General features: G+C 44.0%; 1 protein-coding gene across 1 annotated transcript in view; it reads right to left on the bottom strand.

Moving 5' to 3' along the window:
* Positions 1 to 10,634: 10,634 nt before the first annotated feature.
* LOC106575189 (zinc finger protein GLI2) overlaps positions 10,635 to 17,252 on the bottom strand; it is a 73,847-nt gene continuing 67,229 nt past the window's right edge. The window contains exons 12-14 of the mRNA XM_014151515.3: positions 15,907 to 16,170; positions 14,342 to 14,711; positions 10,635 to 14,214 (exon numbers count right to left, since the gene is read on the bottom strand). Of these exons, the coding sequence (XP_014006990.2) occupies positions 11,849 to 14,214; positions 14,342 to 14,711; positions 15,907 to 16,170 (3,000 nt within the window). The 3' untranslated portion in view covers positions 10,635 to 11,848. The remainder of the gene's footprint in view (positions 14,215 to 14,341; positions 14,712 to 15,906; positions 16,171 to 17,252) is intronic.

Genomic DNA, 17,252 nt, shown 5'->3' with positions numbered 1-17,252 from the left:
AGGGAGTGGGTTTTCTTTGGCGAGAGAGGCGATGTGGTGAGAGGATAGGAGAGCAGAGGAAAGGGGTTAAGAGAGGACGGAGAGGAGAGGGGGAGAGGAGACCAGCTCGCTCTCTGTAGCAGCATTACATCATCATGTCCTCTTGCCCAACTCCAGTCCTGCTTTCCCAGCCAAAGCATGCGCTGCTCAGCCGCTGTAGCCCTGTTAAGTCCTTCCAGCAAGGCTAGAAGGAGCCATACAACATGCCTGGTGCCTCAGCCAAGTTACTTTACATCAGGCTGTCTAATTGCTGTGGAAAATGATGTTGCATTTTCCTGCTTATTGAAAAGGCGTGTTAATAGCCACAGTGATTTATAAACTGAGAATGACTGCAGGTTTTCTTCCAAAAAAAATAGGAAAATAATCATGTTTTGGAGCCTTTTTACTTGGTAGATTTTGGCAGGCATGGTTAATTTTCTCGCTAGGAAAACCATTAGCATGTGTTACTGTGGAGTTATTGCATCAGTCTGTAAATCAATGATATCAGTAGCCTAGTCACTGTTAAAATCCTTTTCACAAATAAGATCATTTTCTTCATGGAGACATAAACTGTATCTATTTTCAATGGCTACAATAGTTTTAACTCTACTTTAAACAGTATAGTCTTTGCCACTGGAAGAACACAATCCCATCACAGACAGACATGCACTTTCACCCTATGTAGCCTTAGCTACAGTACACTTTTGTTTTGAAATTCTGGGTTGAGATGAAGTTCCCTTCAGGAGAACCTGTCTTCTCAGACCGCAACGGAATGCAATCTTCAAACCAGCTGTTCTATGTGAAGATGTAGAAATATATTATTCATGTTTGAACCAAACCACCGTTACGTTGTTGACCTCGTGTGCCATGCAGATCAAAGAGGGATGCTTCCTGTTTGGGTCTTCGCTCTCTGAGTGAACAAGTCAGAGTTCTGGGGAGGTTTGCTCCGTTATGGGGTAAGTGGGTATGTTCTGGGAGAGATTGTCTTGACAGCTTCATGGTTAAGAAATTCTGTGTCTCAACTGCATTCCCAGTCAAACCTTTGTTATTTCACCTTCTCAAGCCAGCACTAGATGTAGAAAACAATGTACTCAATATTTTGTTTTTTCTTTGTCAAAATTAAACCCATCACAGAAGTGAGACTTATATTGTATGGCAGATGTAGGTTTTATGAAACTTATTCTATTGAGGCCTTATGAAACATCCCTTTCAATATAGATTTGTTCATGAAAAAGTAAGAACATTCAAACAAATCCATGCAAAAGGTGCCCAAGTACACAGAAGTGAAATCCTCTTATCTTGATTGGAAGTATCTGAAATTAAAATGATTTTGTATCAGTTCTGCTCATTGAAATAGTTCCATAGTAACGGTCTCAGAGCCTTGTTACTACTGTGTCCTTGCTCATCACAGTCCAGGGACAATCACACCATCAAGGGCATTATCCCTGGCCCTTCCCTGCTAGTGATACACACTACCACCATCCTGGCCCAATAAACATCACACTGGATACCCTTTTAGTTGAATGCTGAACCTGACAGTAACAGCAAAACCTCCGCTTTTAGCACTTGAAAGGTGTTCATCATTTTAGGTGGGAAAACATCGCCGGCATGAGGCATCACTTGACATCCTGGGTAGTGCAGGGCGAGAGAGGGAGGGAGAGTGTGACCACGGTTAAAGCACCTCTAGCATCTCTAGCCCAGTCCCAATGCAGTGATGCTCAGTAGTGATCAGCTGTTGGACTCTAATATCCAGGCCCTTAGTAGCATTTCAGGAAAGTTCCGGGCTGAGACGGCGAGAAAGGGATGGAAGGGATGGGATTGATGGAGCGTGTTAAAACTCTGCAGATAGCGGGGTCTATGGGAGTCAGGAAGCCAGGGTAGTGGCAGCAGCAGAGGGGGGTCAGGAATGCCACCTTGCTGTTCACAGGACTTCCAGGTCTCCCCTCTCTGGGGCTTCAGGAAGCACTCATTAAAAAACCCTAGCCTGGCTCCAGGTTCACCACACTGCCCCCTCATCCTCTCCTCTCGATTTTGAACGAATACTAAATGGGACATTCCATCGCCCACATCAATAAATTGCTACGCATCAAAATACCACTGATACCTATTTTTGTGTCTAAACTTTCAAGGTAATGAGCATCACAATTGTTTTCCAAACACCTTATTGTGTGGTATTTCTCTCATAAACAATAAATATGACAAATTCCCTTAAACAGATGGTAGGCTATTGAAAGACAGATGCTATTTTGCATAGCAACACATCATGAATATGTATGATATATTAGTTTATGACACTGATGGCCTCGTAACCGATTGGATAAGCCTTCTCAACTGTTTTGGAAATACTAGGATACATATCCGGGATTATACCGATAAACATTATTTAAAATTGTGCTGTGATGTTTGTGCTGCAATATTTTGTTAAAATTTGCTGTGATGTTTTTTCTTTGTCAAAATTAAACCCAACACTGCTTTTGTTGGAAAAGCGTATTGTCATATTCTATCACATTTGATTTATAAGAATGTTCAAAACTAAAATACTCATTTCCTTTCCATTCTATGTTCTCATTTCCATCACGTGATTAACACGGACAACAACTTCACTTGACACCCCCTGCGTACTTTAACACTTTCTCCCCGCCCCTATTGTCTAGGATTTATGATGAATTGGTCCCCCTAAAACCGCTGCATTTAAGCTGCAGAGCAGAGAGAAGAGAAAGCCTCCACTCCTTGACAGACTGTTGTGTAAGTAGGTGGGTCACAGGTGAAAGAGCATGCTTTTGGGCTGTTGGTGTGGGACCAAGCTGGACACTGTCGGGCCTCTGCTTAGCGCAAAGACAATTTTACCCTCTAATAACCTGTCCTTTCTTGCATTCGTGAACTACTCACCGCAATTTTAAAAGCCTATTTCTTCTACCAGTCATTTTCTTTCAAATTCATGAAGTGAGATTAAAAAGTACACGCTGCAGGAGAAATGAACTTTTATTGGGACGCAGGGCTGGTGTTTCTGTGTGTTGAGGAGGAGGTGGACTTTCTGTATGAGGGCGCCTACTGCTTAGCCTCCTCTGCTTGGATAGGGGCTGTCTGCCACCAGAGTTCTGCTGAGCTGCTCAGAGCATCACAACTGGGACTTGGTGTTGTTGAACCTGCATCTGGAATCTATTTCCAGTAAATCTTAAACCACGCCATCTGATTTGACATTCCCCACAAAGCTTTACAACATGACTGCGTGACAGAGGTGCTCACCAGTGGTGGGAAAAAGTACCCAATTGTCATACTTGAGTAAAAGTAAAGATACCTTCATAGAAAATGACTCAAGTAAAAGTGAAAGTCATCCAGAGAAATACTACTTGAGTACAAGTCTAAAGTATTTGGTTTTAAATATACTTAAGTATCAAAAGTAAATGTAATTGCAAAAATATACTTAAGTATCAAAAGCAAAAGTAAAAGTGTAAATCATTTCAAATGGCTTATAATAAGCAAATCAGACAGATTTTTTTTTTAAATATATATATTTTTTATATATGGATAGCCAGGGGCACACTACAACATGCAGACATCATTTATAAACTAAGCATTTGTGTTTAGTGAGTCTGCCAGATCAGTCAGTAGGGATGACCAGAGATGTTCTCTTGATAAGTGAGTGAATTTGACCATTTTCCTGTCCTGCTAAGCATTGAAAATGTACTTTTGGGTATCAGAGAAAATGTATGGAGTAAAAAGTACATTCTTCTTTTTAGGAATATAGTGGAGTAAAAGTAGTCCAAAATATAAAGTACAAATACCTAAAAAACCACTTATGTAGTACTATAAAGTATTTTTACTTAAGTACTTTACACCACTGGTGCTCACAGTACGCATAAGATTGAACTCACACACACACACCCACGCACAAACACACACACACGACCGTACAGTATTGGTAGGTATACACATTCAAACACGTATAAAATACAAGTTTGCAGCTATTTAAATCCATTAACTTGGCCATTTTATAAGACTTTATCATGAATAAGACACCAGCTTTTGAAGTGAGTGACTCCCTCTCCCTCACTCCCTCTCCCTCACTCCCTCTCCCTCACTAACTCAGCCAGTGGGTGCCTTTCTTTCCCACTCCACTCTGACCTTTCAGCAGAGGGAGATTATGCAGGGAGCATTGTTAATATTCACCAGGTACAGAGACATGGCCCTTGACGTCCTACTCTTCCTAGCCCTTCTCCTCCTATTGGCTGTGTGGTGGTCCTATTGTAATGAGCGGATCAGAAGTCAGGAAGTCAGTAGGACATCACCATGAGTTATTAATATATTATTAATTCTCCTTATAAACCACCTCAGAAGGGTTTATGACTCCCAGGTTGCTGCACCGCTCACCTCAGTGCTGCAGGAGAATAATATTCAAGGAGATCTTTCTATCTCTTTGGACTGTCTAAAACATGGATCATCAACTAGATTCAGCCGCGGGCCAATTTTTTTCTTGAGAGGAGGGTCCGGGGGCCAGAACTCCATTTATCATATTTTATCATATTTGACTAAAACATAATCATTTCAAACCTTGCTTACATTTATTTACGAGCACATACATGTACAGTTGAAGTCGGAAGTTTACATACACTTAGGTTGGAGTCATTAAAACTCATTTTTCAATCACTCCACACATTTCTATAGTTTTGGCAAGTTGGTTAGGATATCTACTTTGTGCATGACACAAGTAATTTTTCCAACAATTGTTTACAGACTATTTCACTTATAATTCACTGTATGACAATTCCAGTGGGTCAGAAGTTTACATACACTAAGTTGACTGTGCCTTTAAACAGCTTGGAAAATTCCAGAAAAGGATGCCATGGCTTTAGAAGCTTCTGATAGGCTAACATGGAACCCAAACCGGCTGCGCGTGTGCGTCATCGTGCATAAATGTATTTTTTCCCCCCACACCAAACGCGATCACGACACGCAGGTTAAAATATCAAAACAAACTCTGAACCAATTATATTAATTTGGGGACAGGTCGAAAAGCATTAAACATTTATGGCAATTTAGCTAGCTAGCTTGCACTTGCTAGCTAATTTGTCCTATTAAGCTGGCTTGCGCTAGCTAATTTGTCCTAGGATATAAACATTGAGTTGTTATTTTACCTGAAATGCACAAGGTCCTCTACCCCACTAATTAGTCCACACATAAAACGGTCAACCGAATCGTTTCTAGTCATCTCTCCTCCTTCCAGGCTTTTTCTTCTCTTGACTTTATATTGCGATTGTCAACTTTCATAAATTAGGTGCATTACCACCACCGACCTATTTCGTCTTTCAGTCACCCACGTGGGTATAACCAATAAGGAGATGGCACGTGGGTACCTGCTTCTATAAACCAATGAGGAGATGGGAGAGGCAGGACTTGCAGCGCGATCTGCGTCAGAAATAGAACTGACTTCTATTATAGCCCTTGGCAACTCAGATGCTCGTTGGCGCGCGCGAGCAGTGTGGGTGCAATTATTGAATAATATAGATTTCTACATTTATTTTGCAATGCGAGCGCATGCGACGCTAGTGGTGTAGTCAGCCTGTAATTGACATCATTTGAGTCAATTGGAGGTGTACCTGTGGATGTATTTCAAGGCCTACCTTCAAACTCAGTGCCTCAGGAAGGAGATGCGTTCTGTCTCCTGGAGATGAACGTACTTTGGTGCGAAAAGTGCAAATTAATCACAGAACAACAGGAAAGGACCTTGTGAAGATGCTGGAGGAAACGGGTACAAAAGTATCTATATCCACAGTAAAACAAGTCCTATATCGACATAACCTGAAAGGCCGCTCAGCAAAGAAGAAGCCACTGCTCCAAAACCGCCATAAAGAAGCCAGACTATGGTTTGCAACTGCACATGGGGACAAAGATCGTACTTTTTGGAGAAATGTCCTCTGGTCTGATGAAACAAAAATAGAACTGTTTGGTCATAATGACCATCGTTATGTTTGGAGAAAAAATGGGGACGCTTGCAAGCCGAAGAACACCATCCCAACTGTGAAACAAGGAGGTGGCAGCATCATGTTGTGGGGGGGCTTTGCTGCAGGAGGGACTGGTGCACTTCACAAAATAGATGGTACCATGAGGGAGGAAAATTATGTAGATATTTTGAAGCAACATCTCAAGACATCAGACAGGAAGTTAAAGCTTGGTCGCAAATGGGTCTTCCAAATGGACAATGACCCCAAGCATACTTCCAAAGTTGTGGCAAAATGGCTTAAGGACAGCAAAGTCAACATATTGGAGTGGCCATCACAAAGCCCTGACCTCAATCCTATAGACAATTTGTGGGCAGAACTGAAAAGGCGTGTGTGAGCAAGGAGGCCGATAAACCTGACTCAGTTACACCAGCTCTGACAGGAGTAATGGATCATAATTCATCCAAATTATTGTGGGAAGCTTGTGGAAGGCTACCTGAAACCTTTGACCCAAGTTAAACAATTTAAAGGCAATGCTACCAAATACTAATTGAGTGTATGTAAACTTCTGACCCAATGGGAATGTGATGAAAGAAATAAAAGCTGAAATAAATCATTCTCTCAACTATTATTCTGACATTTCACATTCTTAAAATAAAGTGGTGATCCTAACTGACCTAAGACAGGGAATTTTTACTAGGATTAAATGTCAGAAATTGTGAAAAACGGAGTTTAAAAGTATTTGGCTAAGGTGTATGTAAAATTCTGACTTCAACTGTACGTCTCAATTATGCTTGGGAATACTTTGGAACATATTTCCAAAATTGAAATCACTTTGAGTGGATTTGCTGGTGTTTTTACAGTCTTATGTCCAACAATAAAACATATCAACTTTTTTGTTATTGCTCAGAAAACATTTGACGAGTTGGGGAACCCTGCTCTAAAACACATCTAGTGTTTGACTCCAAGACAGTGCTCACTTCACATTGAACCACCATAGCTTCCTATTTCATTTCTTATTTCTCTTCATTTCTATTTATTTTCTTTATTATAAATATATATATATAATATATATATTTTTATTTATTTTTATTTTTTATTAAACATTTATGTTGATTACTGTTAGCTAGAGCATACAAGTTAAGCATTTCACGTTAACTGTGCATTTGACAATAAAACTTAGCACTAAAATATATATTCATGTGCTGTTTTGACTATTCCTGTAATGTGGTTGTTTAACCATCACTGAGATCATATAATGACCAGGGATATCAAGGAGACATGGTGTCACTCCAAGCCAATGCTAGTTGTTGGGTTGAATGGTGTCTCTGACCGATGGACAATTCTGATTAAATGAATGATTGAAGTGTTGCTGGTCCAATGAGCACCAGATCCACCCTGTCAGTCAAAGAAAATCTACTTTGTCACAAAGGAGATGGTGAAGGAGACTGCATGTCCTCTAACCCCCCCCCCCCCCTCCACTTACACTCCCTTGTGCTGCTTATCAAACACCACATTACACCATTCAATCCCCAGCCATGCATTATCACACATATTATTACATATTACACGCTAACAAGGCCGAATCTTCCCCACAAATAGCCCCACAGCCTTAGTTCCTGCTTGTGATGTCATCCTTGATGGATCATGCATGAAAATCCCTGATAGGGCATTCATTTTTATAAAAATAATATCAAGCCGGGCCTCTTTGCCACTGAAAGACAACGTTCATTTATGAATCAATTTCAGTTCCCATGCGGCCAGTCAAACAGTGAGCAACACTGTCGTCGTGTAGACTGGCAGCCCATATATAAAATGTGCTGTTCCATCTGAGCAGGCATGGGACAATCGCATTTCAAACACAATCAGTTCCCTAATAAGGACCAGCCCAGGCACTGCTACATCCTATATGCAGGGAAAACCATCATCTCCCCCTCATCTCCTCCCCCTCTCCTCCTCATCGGGGGTGCTTGTGCTGACAACTTTGTGGTTGCTCGCTCTCTCTCTCTCTCTCTCTATTTCTGACAGAAGCCCCTGACACCACTTTGGGAGAGGAGAGCTTTGGTATTGTGCTATATCTAATTAACAACATCCAGGAGATGTAGGAGAGGCACTTCAAGTGTGTTGGCCCGGGTGTGTCTCATGCAGCAAACACTCTTCACTCTGGAAGTTAAATGAGAGCGAGCATCAGCAGAGTGGGGGGGGGGGCTGGCTGCCCCTCTTGGAAGCTCTCACGGGGGCCTGGTGAGAACGGAGAGACCCTCAGATCTCCGGCAGATCACTAACAGACATGTGTAGGCCCATCCGCAGGGGGAAGTGTGTGTGTGTGTGTGTTGAGGCTGATCTGATGCACCACCGTGGATGGTGATGTTCTGACTAGGGGACACAGGATGAAAGCCTTCTCTGACGAAGGTCAAGGGTGCTGCAGAAGACAAACTAGGTGTTCAGAATTTTTATCAGGCAGGGCTGGTTTAGGAAACTGTCACTGCACCATTTTACTGAGGTTAAAATGACAAATCATTACATACAAAATCTTTTGCAATGCTTCATTTGTTGAATAATCAAATGCAATTGTTGTTCTATTCAATGACCCAAAGATGGTTGTTTTAGACCCCATGCTGAGCGTTGTAAGGACTTAACCCTGTGTGGTAATTAGGGGGCCCTGCCTGCCTGCTGCCTGTAAACGAGCCAGCCTGGATCTGCTTGCTTGGTTAATTGATTGATTTTCCAGCATGGCGCTTGCAGCTCTTTGCCCTGCTCTCATTGCTCATCCAATCAGTCAAGAGCCTGTTCCAGAGGACAGCAGCGCTATATTAAAGCATCATTAGTACTGTGCTCCTCTCCTGGGCCTGTGGCTCAGTGCACTGCTCTAGCACTAGTCCCATGTCCCACTGGATGGAGATGGTGTATCTCGGTTGTCTTTCATACCTGTGGATGTTGCCAGTGTATCATTTGAGTTGTCCCAGGTCCAGTGGTTAGCAGCGGTGGAGACCAGTCCAGACCAGTGCCAGTGTTAGTCAGCATGCAGCTGCCCCGCTGTGCCGTGTGCCAGACTGTCTGTGGCTGATGTCTGTGGGCAGCTGTATGAAGAGTCGTGTGTGTGTGTGTTCTGAATACCTTGTCACTCACAAGGAGAACCTGTAAATCACATTCCTCTCCCCTTGGGGACTGAAGAATGCAGGATATGCTGTAAAATGCATACCTCGAAAGCCCTTTTAATTCACAACAGATGTGTCTGCTTTACTGCAGGGTTTAGAGGGACATGCTTTCCTTTGAGGGCCCTGTGATGAGAAAGGGTTGAAAATGACCTCGGCTAATAATATCACTGAGGACTGAGGACTTACTGAGGACTTACTGCACTGTTGGTTACTGTTTCTGTGACTGAGAACCCAACTGGTACTTGTGGACATGGAGCTAGTGTTAGGGTTAGGGGGGTTGTGGTTGAGGCTTAGGGTTGAACCGGTATGTGGACATGAAGCTAGCGTTAGGGTTGCTAGGTATGAGGTTAAGGCCTGTAATAAACCTGGGTTCTTTTAAAACATCTCTAGATTTCTAAGGACCAAAGTTTTTCCCCACCCTCAATGTCTGCCTAATATAGACGATGTGTTTGTAGTCTATACATACTGCACAAGTCAGTACATCTCACAATTATCATCCTATTAGATCTACCAATACATTGAGGTGTTGCTAATTTATGACTAACCCCTTTACTGATACGATTTCATATCCTCAGGCTATTTTCTCTCTTTCATTTCTTAGAGAATAAGGAATTCCAGTGGCAAAATCTCTTAAAAACCTCAGATCAAACGTATTCTCGGCTGAATTAGCTGTCAGAATAAAATAATTTGTTCCTCAGCGCTAACACTCTGCTTGACGCTTTGTCCCTCCCTGGACCTCTTTCTCTTTCTCTCTCTCTCTCTCTCTCTCTCTCTCTCTCTCTCTCCCCAACTGGTGTGTTTTATGTGGTTTCAACAGGCATTTCCTTTGGGCCAATCTTTCAATGCTAATGTTGGACTACACACAGGCTAACTTTTTAAACTGCTCTGTATGCACTCTGTGCTTTTACAAGTGTGCCCTTTCTCATTTGTTTCTGGAGTGAAACTAGCATTGTGTCCAGGCCAACATTACAAGCAGGGGCAAGACGGGGTCAGAAGAACCTATTTCAAAGCCTCCGTAATCACCTTGAAAGATAGCCGGTGTCTTTATAAATGTCTGATATGATAGGATACGATGTGGAGGAAAAATGCTTTGTTGGCAGCAAGGAAAGAGAGAGAGAACTTGTGTGGCTTCAAAGAAGAAAGTTTTTCTCCTGAATTATTTAAGCAATCAACACTCATATACTTCTAAGATTAAAGGAGATTAAAGGAGATTAAAGGAGAGGTTAATAAAGAACAGTTCAACTCTCTGATGTACTGGCTACTGTGTATTGTGTCTACTGTCTCCATGTTCAGTTTTGAACCAAGGAGTGGGAAATACAACAACGTACCATTTATATTGTGGGGGGGATATCTGTACTTTCCTTTTCTAGTAAAGTGTAATATGAATTTACAGGCCAATTTGAATTCAATCGGCCTGGTACTGTATATTAGAGACCTGAAACAACGCAACCTAATTTCAAACATGTCATATTCCATGACAAAAAACACTCATGGTTTGAAATAACTCACCAGACAGCAATTCTGTAAAAAAAACAAAAAACAATATTGTATTTCATAAAAATGTACAAAAGATATATACATATCCATCACAACAGAGTTGCATGGAAGTATACAAAAAAACGTTGATTCCTAATACTCTATGATATCTTAGTATCCTCGTCATCATCAAGGGCTGCACTGGAGAAAATGACATTTGACACTGAAAAGGAGGATCCTTTTTCCCTTTTCGATTTTTCCTAATTCATCACCAAGCGTTAATGGCAATGTTATCACACCCAGAATATGTATCATATCAAGTATTTGCATATTCTTTTGAAATTGTTGCTTAATTCCAGTCACAACTTATCCCCGACACTGAGACGTCACTGTTCATCTCAAAAGTCCAACTCAACCAAACAGACAAATAAGACAATGGCTCATATCGAAGACACTGTATGGAAATAGACCTGACATGACTAAATAGATTAGAAAAAGATTTATTCTGACTCTATTGAATTATTTAATAATTTTTCTCCCATATTGTTTTTTTTTTTATAGCAATTTCACTGACAGAATGTTTTTTAATGAGTTTCAAATAAGATCTGAAAGAAAGAATCAAATCACTTTAGATCAAGTCATTTACACTATTTACATATACGTGTGTCTTTAAGATCGGAAAATCCCAAATTGGTATCATACAGAAGGACCTGGTTGCGTTTCAACGTGAACTGTGTCATATGCTTGTCTTACATATTCTGCGGCATAGCCAGGCACTTGGTAAACTTGTTTTACTGCAGAACTGTATACTATCTCATGTACAACATTAACAGAATTGTGCTGTGGATTACATTATACTTACTTACTCATCTAAGGCAAAATATGGCTTCTCAATCGATATGAAATCGCCATATTAGCTTCATAATGACAGGATAATACAATAAGTAGCACAAACATAGTGGTGGTGGTGGTGTTTTAGCATGAAGTCTTCAGAATCTCATACATTCCTTAGTCTCTGGTGGTCATCAAAGTTCTCCAATGAGGTGCTTAGTGTTCAATCACATGGTCAGGAGGACCTCTGCAACAATGTTAACTAGTAGGTTCCCCTCTTGTCATTCACACAGTCAGTTTAAACTCTTGGTCTTAGAGCTTGGGTTACAATAGGTCATTTCTTTTAACACACGTCCTGGGCCAAATACACCAAGGTAGGTACCCTGGTTTTACCTGTGTCTGCCTTCAGTGTATTTGGGATCGTCCTTATGACATCATGTTGAGGAACTTGTTCTCTTCTGCAAGCGCGGTGAGCAGGGAGCTCATATCGCCGATGGCCATGTTGCTGCCCCCTGCAGGGAGGGGCAGGGAGGGCAGGGTGACAGAGTTCTGGGGGGTGGTGAGTCTCGAGGAGGTCTGGGACAGACTCTGGAGGATACTGGGGCTGATGGTGCCTGACATCAGGCTGGAGTGGTCCCCGTCATCCAGCATGGTGTCAAAGTCAATCTGGGGCTCCTCTGTACTGGAGACCTGGTTGCTTACTCCCGGTGAGGTCATGGCGGTCTCAGTGCTGTCTGAGGGACATTGAAGAACGTCCACTACTGATGATGTCATCATCTGCATGTTGACATTTCCGTTTGGCTCAAACACGTGTATCTGTCCTGTGTAGAGCATAACATTGCTGTCTGTGTTGTTGCCATTGCTGCAGTGATTGCCAATTGAGTTTTGCCGCTGCATTGTCATTGACCCTGAATGCTGTCTGCTTAGAGACTTAGGTTCTGTGGGCGGTCTTGGCTGGAGGAGTATTTGAACTCCATTTTGGATGGGATGCTGAACCTGGGACACTATATTATAGCTCTGTGAGATCATCCGCGAAGAATTCACACCGCTATCCTTAAATGTGACTTGAGACGATTGACTCCCCCCTGGCTGCGCCCTCAGCCGGCTGTTCTGCGTGTCTACAGTGTGCACTGTCTGTTGTTGTTTACTGTTTTGGCTCAACATACCCAGAGTGCCACCAACTGCCATACTACTACAGGAGGACCGCTGGTTAGCGTTAGCATCGCTAGGACCAAGACCCTGGTTAAACCCATACCCGAGACTCACTGGTTCATTGAGGTTAGCATTAGCGGGCTGCTGTTGCTGTAGGCTCTGTTGCTGGACACAGCTCAGCCTGGAGTCATCCTTATGCTGCTCTATGTTTCTCCCCTGATGTGCTGCGTGAGCCAGGTTGTGGATAATCTGTGCAATGTGTTGGTTGGAGTTAAGATTCTGATTCTGGAACGAGACAAAGTTCTGTTTCTGTTGGACCATGGCGAGGTTTGGGTTGCTTCGACCGAACGGCAGCTGTTGACTTGGGTTGTGAAGAGCTTCCACAGTACCTGAGCTGACCTCGTTCCACTGCACCGGCATGGTGCTCGTCTTACTGGGTAAGGAGGGGAAAGACTGCTGCGGATGGCCTGGGCTGTGGGCACAGAAGAGGGGCATGGTTTGTGGTGCAGACGAGGGGTTCATATTCATATTGGTGTCCACCACAGCCATCCTTTGCTGGTGGTAAAACGGCTGTTGCTGCTGGGGGTTAGGGTTTATTGTGTTTCCATGGAAACCACATTGTGCTTGTCGGTTGTACCCGTTGGCACAGTCTGACTCTCCAGATCCGCCCTGACAGGCGATGTAGTGAACGACGTCATCAGGAAGTACCATCATCTCCTCCTCACTGTTGTTGCGACTACCGCTCATGTCGCCGGCCATGGTCTCCATGGCCACGTTCTCAGAGATGCTGGGCGGCCGGGGGCAGTAAGGGTATCGCTGCAGACTGCCGTCGGAGCGCGGCTGGTGGCTCTGGGGCGCCAGGTGGCGCCGCTCGGCTGCAGACAGGGCCTGGTTGGGCTGGGAGGCATGTGGGTGGAGGTTCTGCATGTTGCCCATGCTGTTGTAGCGCTGCACCTGAGACTGATGGGACAGCGGGTCCAGGGATGGCGGTCGGGGGACGGGGTCGCTAGCCCGACGGGGAATGTTGGACGGAGCTTCGTGGGGCATCATGCTGCGGCCGTTATAGCCTCCCATATCGCCGCTGCAGCGCCTGAGAACACCACTGGGGGCAATGGGGTTGAAGGAGGAGTAACCAGACGATGAGTCTCCCTGGGAAGCATCCCTGTAGAGGGCCAAGGGGGTCTTCAGACTCATCCTCTCCATGTTGGGTAGAGGTGTGGGTGGGGCTCCGCCTGTAGCCGCCGCATATTTAGCCTTGAGGTGGTAGTGCTGGGCGGGGGTGAGGCTGAGGTGACTGGGCAGCCCTCCCCCTCCTCCACCACCTCCACACTGGCTAGCGTCACTGGACCTCCGGGACAGGTCTGTAGAGATGGGGTCGTAGGAGCCGGTGGAGCTGATGTTGTTGTGGCGGTGGCCACTGAACGTGGAGGCGTCGCTGGAGCGGCGGCTGTAGTGGCAGGGGGAGATGCCAGAGGAGCGCCGGCTGATGTAGGCAGAGGAGACGGTGCTGGTGGTGCTGTCCCTGCGCTCCATCAGATGGTCCAGCTGGTTCAGGACAGTCACCTTACTGGAACACAGCTCACTGAGGCTGAGGAACGATCCAGGCCCACCACCAATATTTCCTCTCTCCAGAAGGGACCCTGAAGAGAAGAAAAATGGATTTCACACAGGGGAAATATAGTCTGAGTAGTTTTCTGAATGTACTGAATACTCAAAAAGGATAATTATGAAAACACTGGTTACTTCTTTCTTTTTATGCTCACTCACCGCTTGCTGGTATGGGCGGTAGCTTGGTGTTCTGGACTGGAGGAGATGGATGATGATTGGCCCACTGGCAGGAGTCCCCCACCGTCTTCAGTTTCTCCTTCTTCAGGTGTTCTAGTCTGTGGATGTGGCTGGGGCCTAGGTGCTGACGTAGGTGGAGGCCCACCCCACCCCCTGCTGTCCCAGACCAGAGGCCAGAGAAGGAGGAGTCCATGAGGGGCCCTGAGGGGTCGTCCAGCCCAGTCAGGTCCCCCATGCTTCCCCCGCTGCTGTGGAGGGCCATCTCTACTCCACTGTCATGGTTGGTGGAACTGCCAAGTGGCGACGGCTCGCTGCTACATGACGACTGACCACCAGGGCTGGACTGATACATCTAGAGAGAGAGAGAGAGATGGAGAGGGAGGGAAGGAAGGAGCGGGAGGGAAGGAGAGAGACACAACATGTTTATAAACTATCTAAAAAGGAAAGGGATCAGCATCTAACGAAGAGAAAGTAGAACAGTGATAACATAACAACATAAGGAGATGTACAGCGAATCATGCAAGTTCTTTTCTCCACAACTTTAATTGTAAATAACGAGTGTTGGTCGGGGTGGCTACAGATTACAGCTCCCTTAAGACCGTCTGTGAATTAGAAATGGGAGAGATGAAAGGATGCTTGAGTACATGCTAAGCCAGCATATGGGGCTATGAATCTATGTCTCTCTGGGTTGTTGGGCTCCCCAGTCCCTCTTTATGGTGTACAGTATGTGGCCCTAAAATTCTGTAATAACTATTATACACATTTTTGGACTGTGTTCCTTACTGGCTGTGGCTTGTCATACAGCAGTAGTACATGATGATAAAATGATGAGAGATATTATGAAAGATATTCTGTATTGAACTGAAGCTCAAACTGAAGCTGTGCTCACCTTAGTAATGTCTGTCCTTAAGGAAAAGTTCAAAGAGAAGAGAAATGGAAAGGAAATGTGCAGAGAGTGTTAAATAGGAAGGATAAAGGTTTGTTAGGTAAGATTTGCATGCCATTGTTAGTAGGGGCTCAGACTGAGAAAGTAGAAGGGCATTATCTGACTGCAAAAATCTATAAAGTGGCTAAACCATAGATTGGAAGGCACACATTTTTTATTTAACAAAGCAAGTCAGTTAAGAACAAATTCTTATTTACAATAACGTCCTAGGAACAGTGGGTTAACTGCCTTTTTCAGGGGCAGAATGACAGCTTTTTACCTTGGCGGCTTGGGGATTCGATCTAGCAACCTTTCGGTTACTGGCCCAACACTCTAACCACTAGGCTACCTGCTGCCCCCATATGGTAAACATAACCGTATGGTAAACTAAAAACTGTCTGTGTTTGCTGAATTATATTTCCACTTCTACTCCAAATTATCTCTCATTGGATGATAGGCTGCAACACCAAATTATGTCTCATTGGATGATAGGCTGCAACCCCAAATGATCTCTCATCGGATGATAGGCTGCAACCCCAAATGATCTCTCATCGGATGATAGGCTGCAACACCAGATGATCTCTCATTGGATGATAGGCTGCAACACCAGATGATCTCTTACCACAGAGTTCTCCGTCTTGATAGACGTGACCTGCAGGTAGTCCTCCGTGCCTCTCGAGGTGCTGTCCATCTTCTCCTCCATGCCCCGGCCTGTCTCGTTCTCTCCATTCTCTTTGGGTGGCATGGGTCTGCTGGGCGGCAGGTCGCTGCGCTGTTTCTTTGTGACGTGGGCCTCTGGTCCATGGACTGTCTTCACGTGCTTCCTGAGAGAGCTGGGGTCCGTGTAGCGCTTCGTACACCCGGGGACTTTACACACGTAGGGTTTCTGGGGATACAAGTCTATTTATTTCACCTTTATTTAGAAAGGTTATACTCAGAAAGATAAAATACATTTTACAATAAAGACATGTAATGTACATCTACAGTTGTAGTGGGAAGTTTACATACACTTTGGTTGGAGTCATTAAAACTCGTTTTTCAACCTCTCCACAAATTTCTTGTTAACAAAATATAGTTTTGGCAAGTTGGTTAGGACATCTACTTTGTGCATGACACATGTAATTTTTCCAACAATTGTTTACAGACAGATTATTTCACTTATAATTCACTGTATCACAATTCCAGTGGGTCAGAATTTTACATACACTAAGTTGACTGTGCCTTTAAACAGCTTGGAAAATTCCAGAAAATGATGTCATGGCTATAGAAGCTTCTGATAGGCTAATTGACATAATTTGAGTCAATTGGAGGTCTACCTGTGGATGTATTTCAAGGCCTACCTTCAAACTCAGTGCCTCTTTGCTTGACATCATGGGAAAATCAAAAGATATCAGTAAAGACCTCAGAAAAAAAATTGTAGACCTCCACAAGTTGGGTTCATCCTTGGGAGCAATTTCCAAATGCCTGAAGGTACCACATTCATCTGTACAAACAATAGTACGCAAGTATAAACACCATGGGACCACGCAGCTGTCATGCCGCTCAGGAAGGAGACGCGTTCTGTCTCCTGGAGATGAACGTACTTTGGTGCGAAAAGTGCAAATCAATCCCAGAACAACAGCATAGGACCCTGTGAAGATGGTGTAGGAAACATGTACAAAAGTATCTATATCCACAGTAAAATGAGTCCTATATCGACATAACCTGAAAGGTCGCTCAGCAAGGATGAAGCCACTGCTCCAAAACCGCCATAAAGAAGCCAGACTACGGTTTGCAACTGCACATGGGGACAAAGATCGTACTTTTTGGAGAAATGTCATCTGGTCTGATGAAGCAAAAATAGAACTGTTTGCCCATAATGACCATCGTTATGTTTGGAGGAAAAATGGGGAGACTTGCAAGCCGAAGAACATCATCCCAACCGTGAAGCACGGGGGTGGCAGCATCATGTTGTGGGGGTGCTTTGCT

Source organism: Salmo salar, chromosome 17 (assembly GCF_965601325.2).
Source record: "Salmo salar chromosome 17, fSalSal1, whole genome shotgun sequence".
Lineage (NCBI taxonomy): Eukaryota > Metazoa > Chordata > Actinopteri > Salmoniformes > Salmonidae > Salmo > Salmo salar.
Note: the sequence above shows the minus strand (reverse complement) of the source record. Positions and strands in the feature narration are given on the sequence as shown.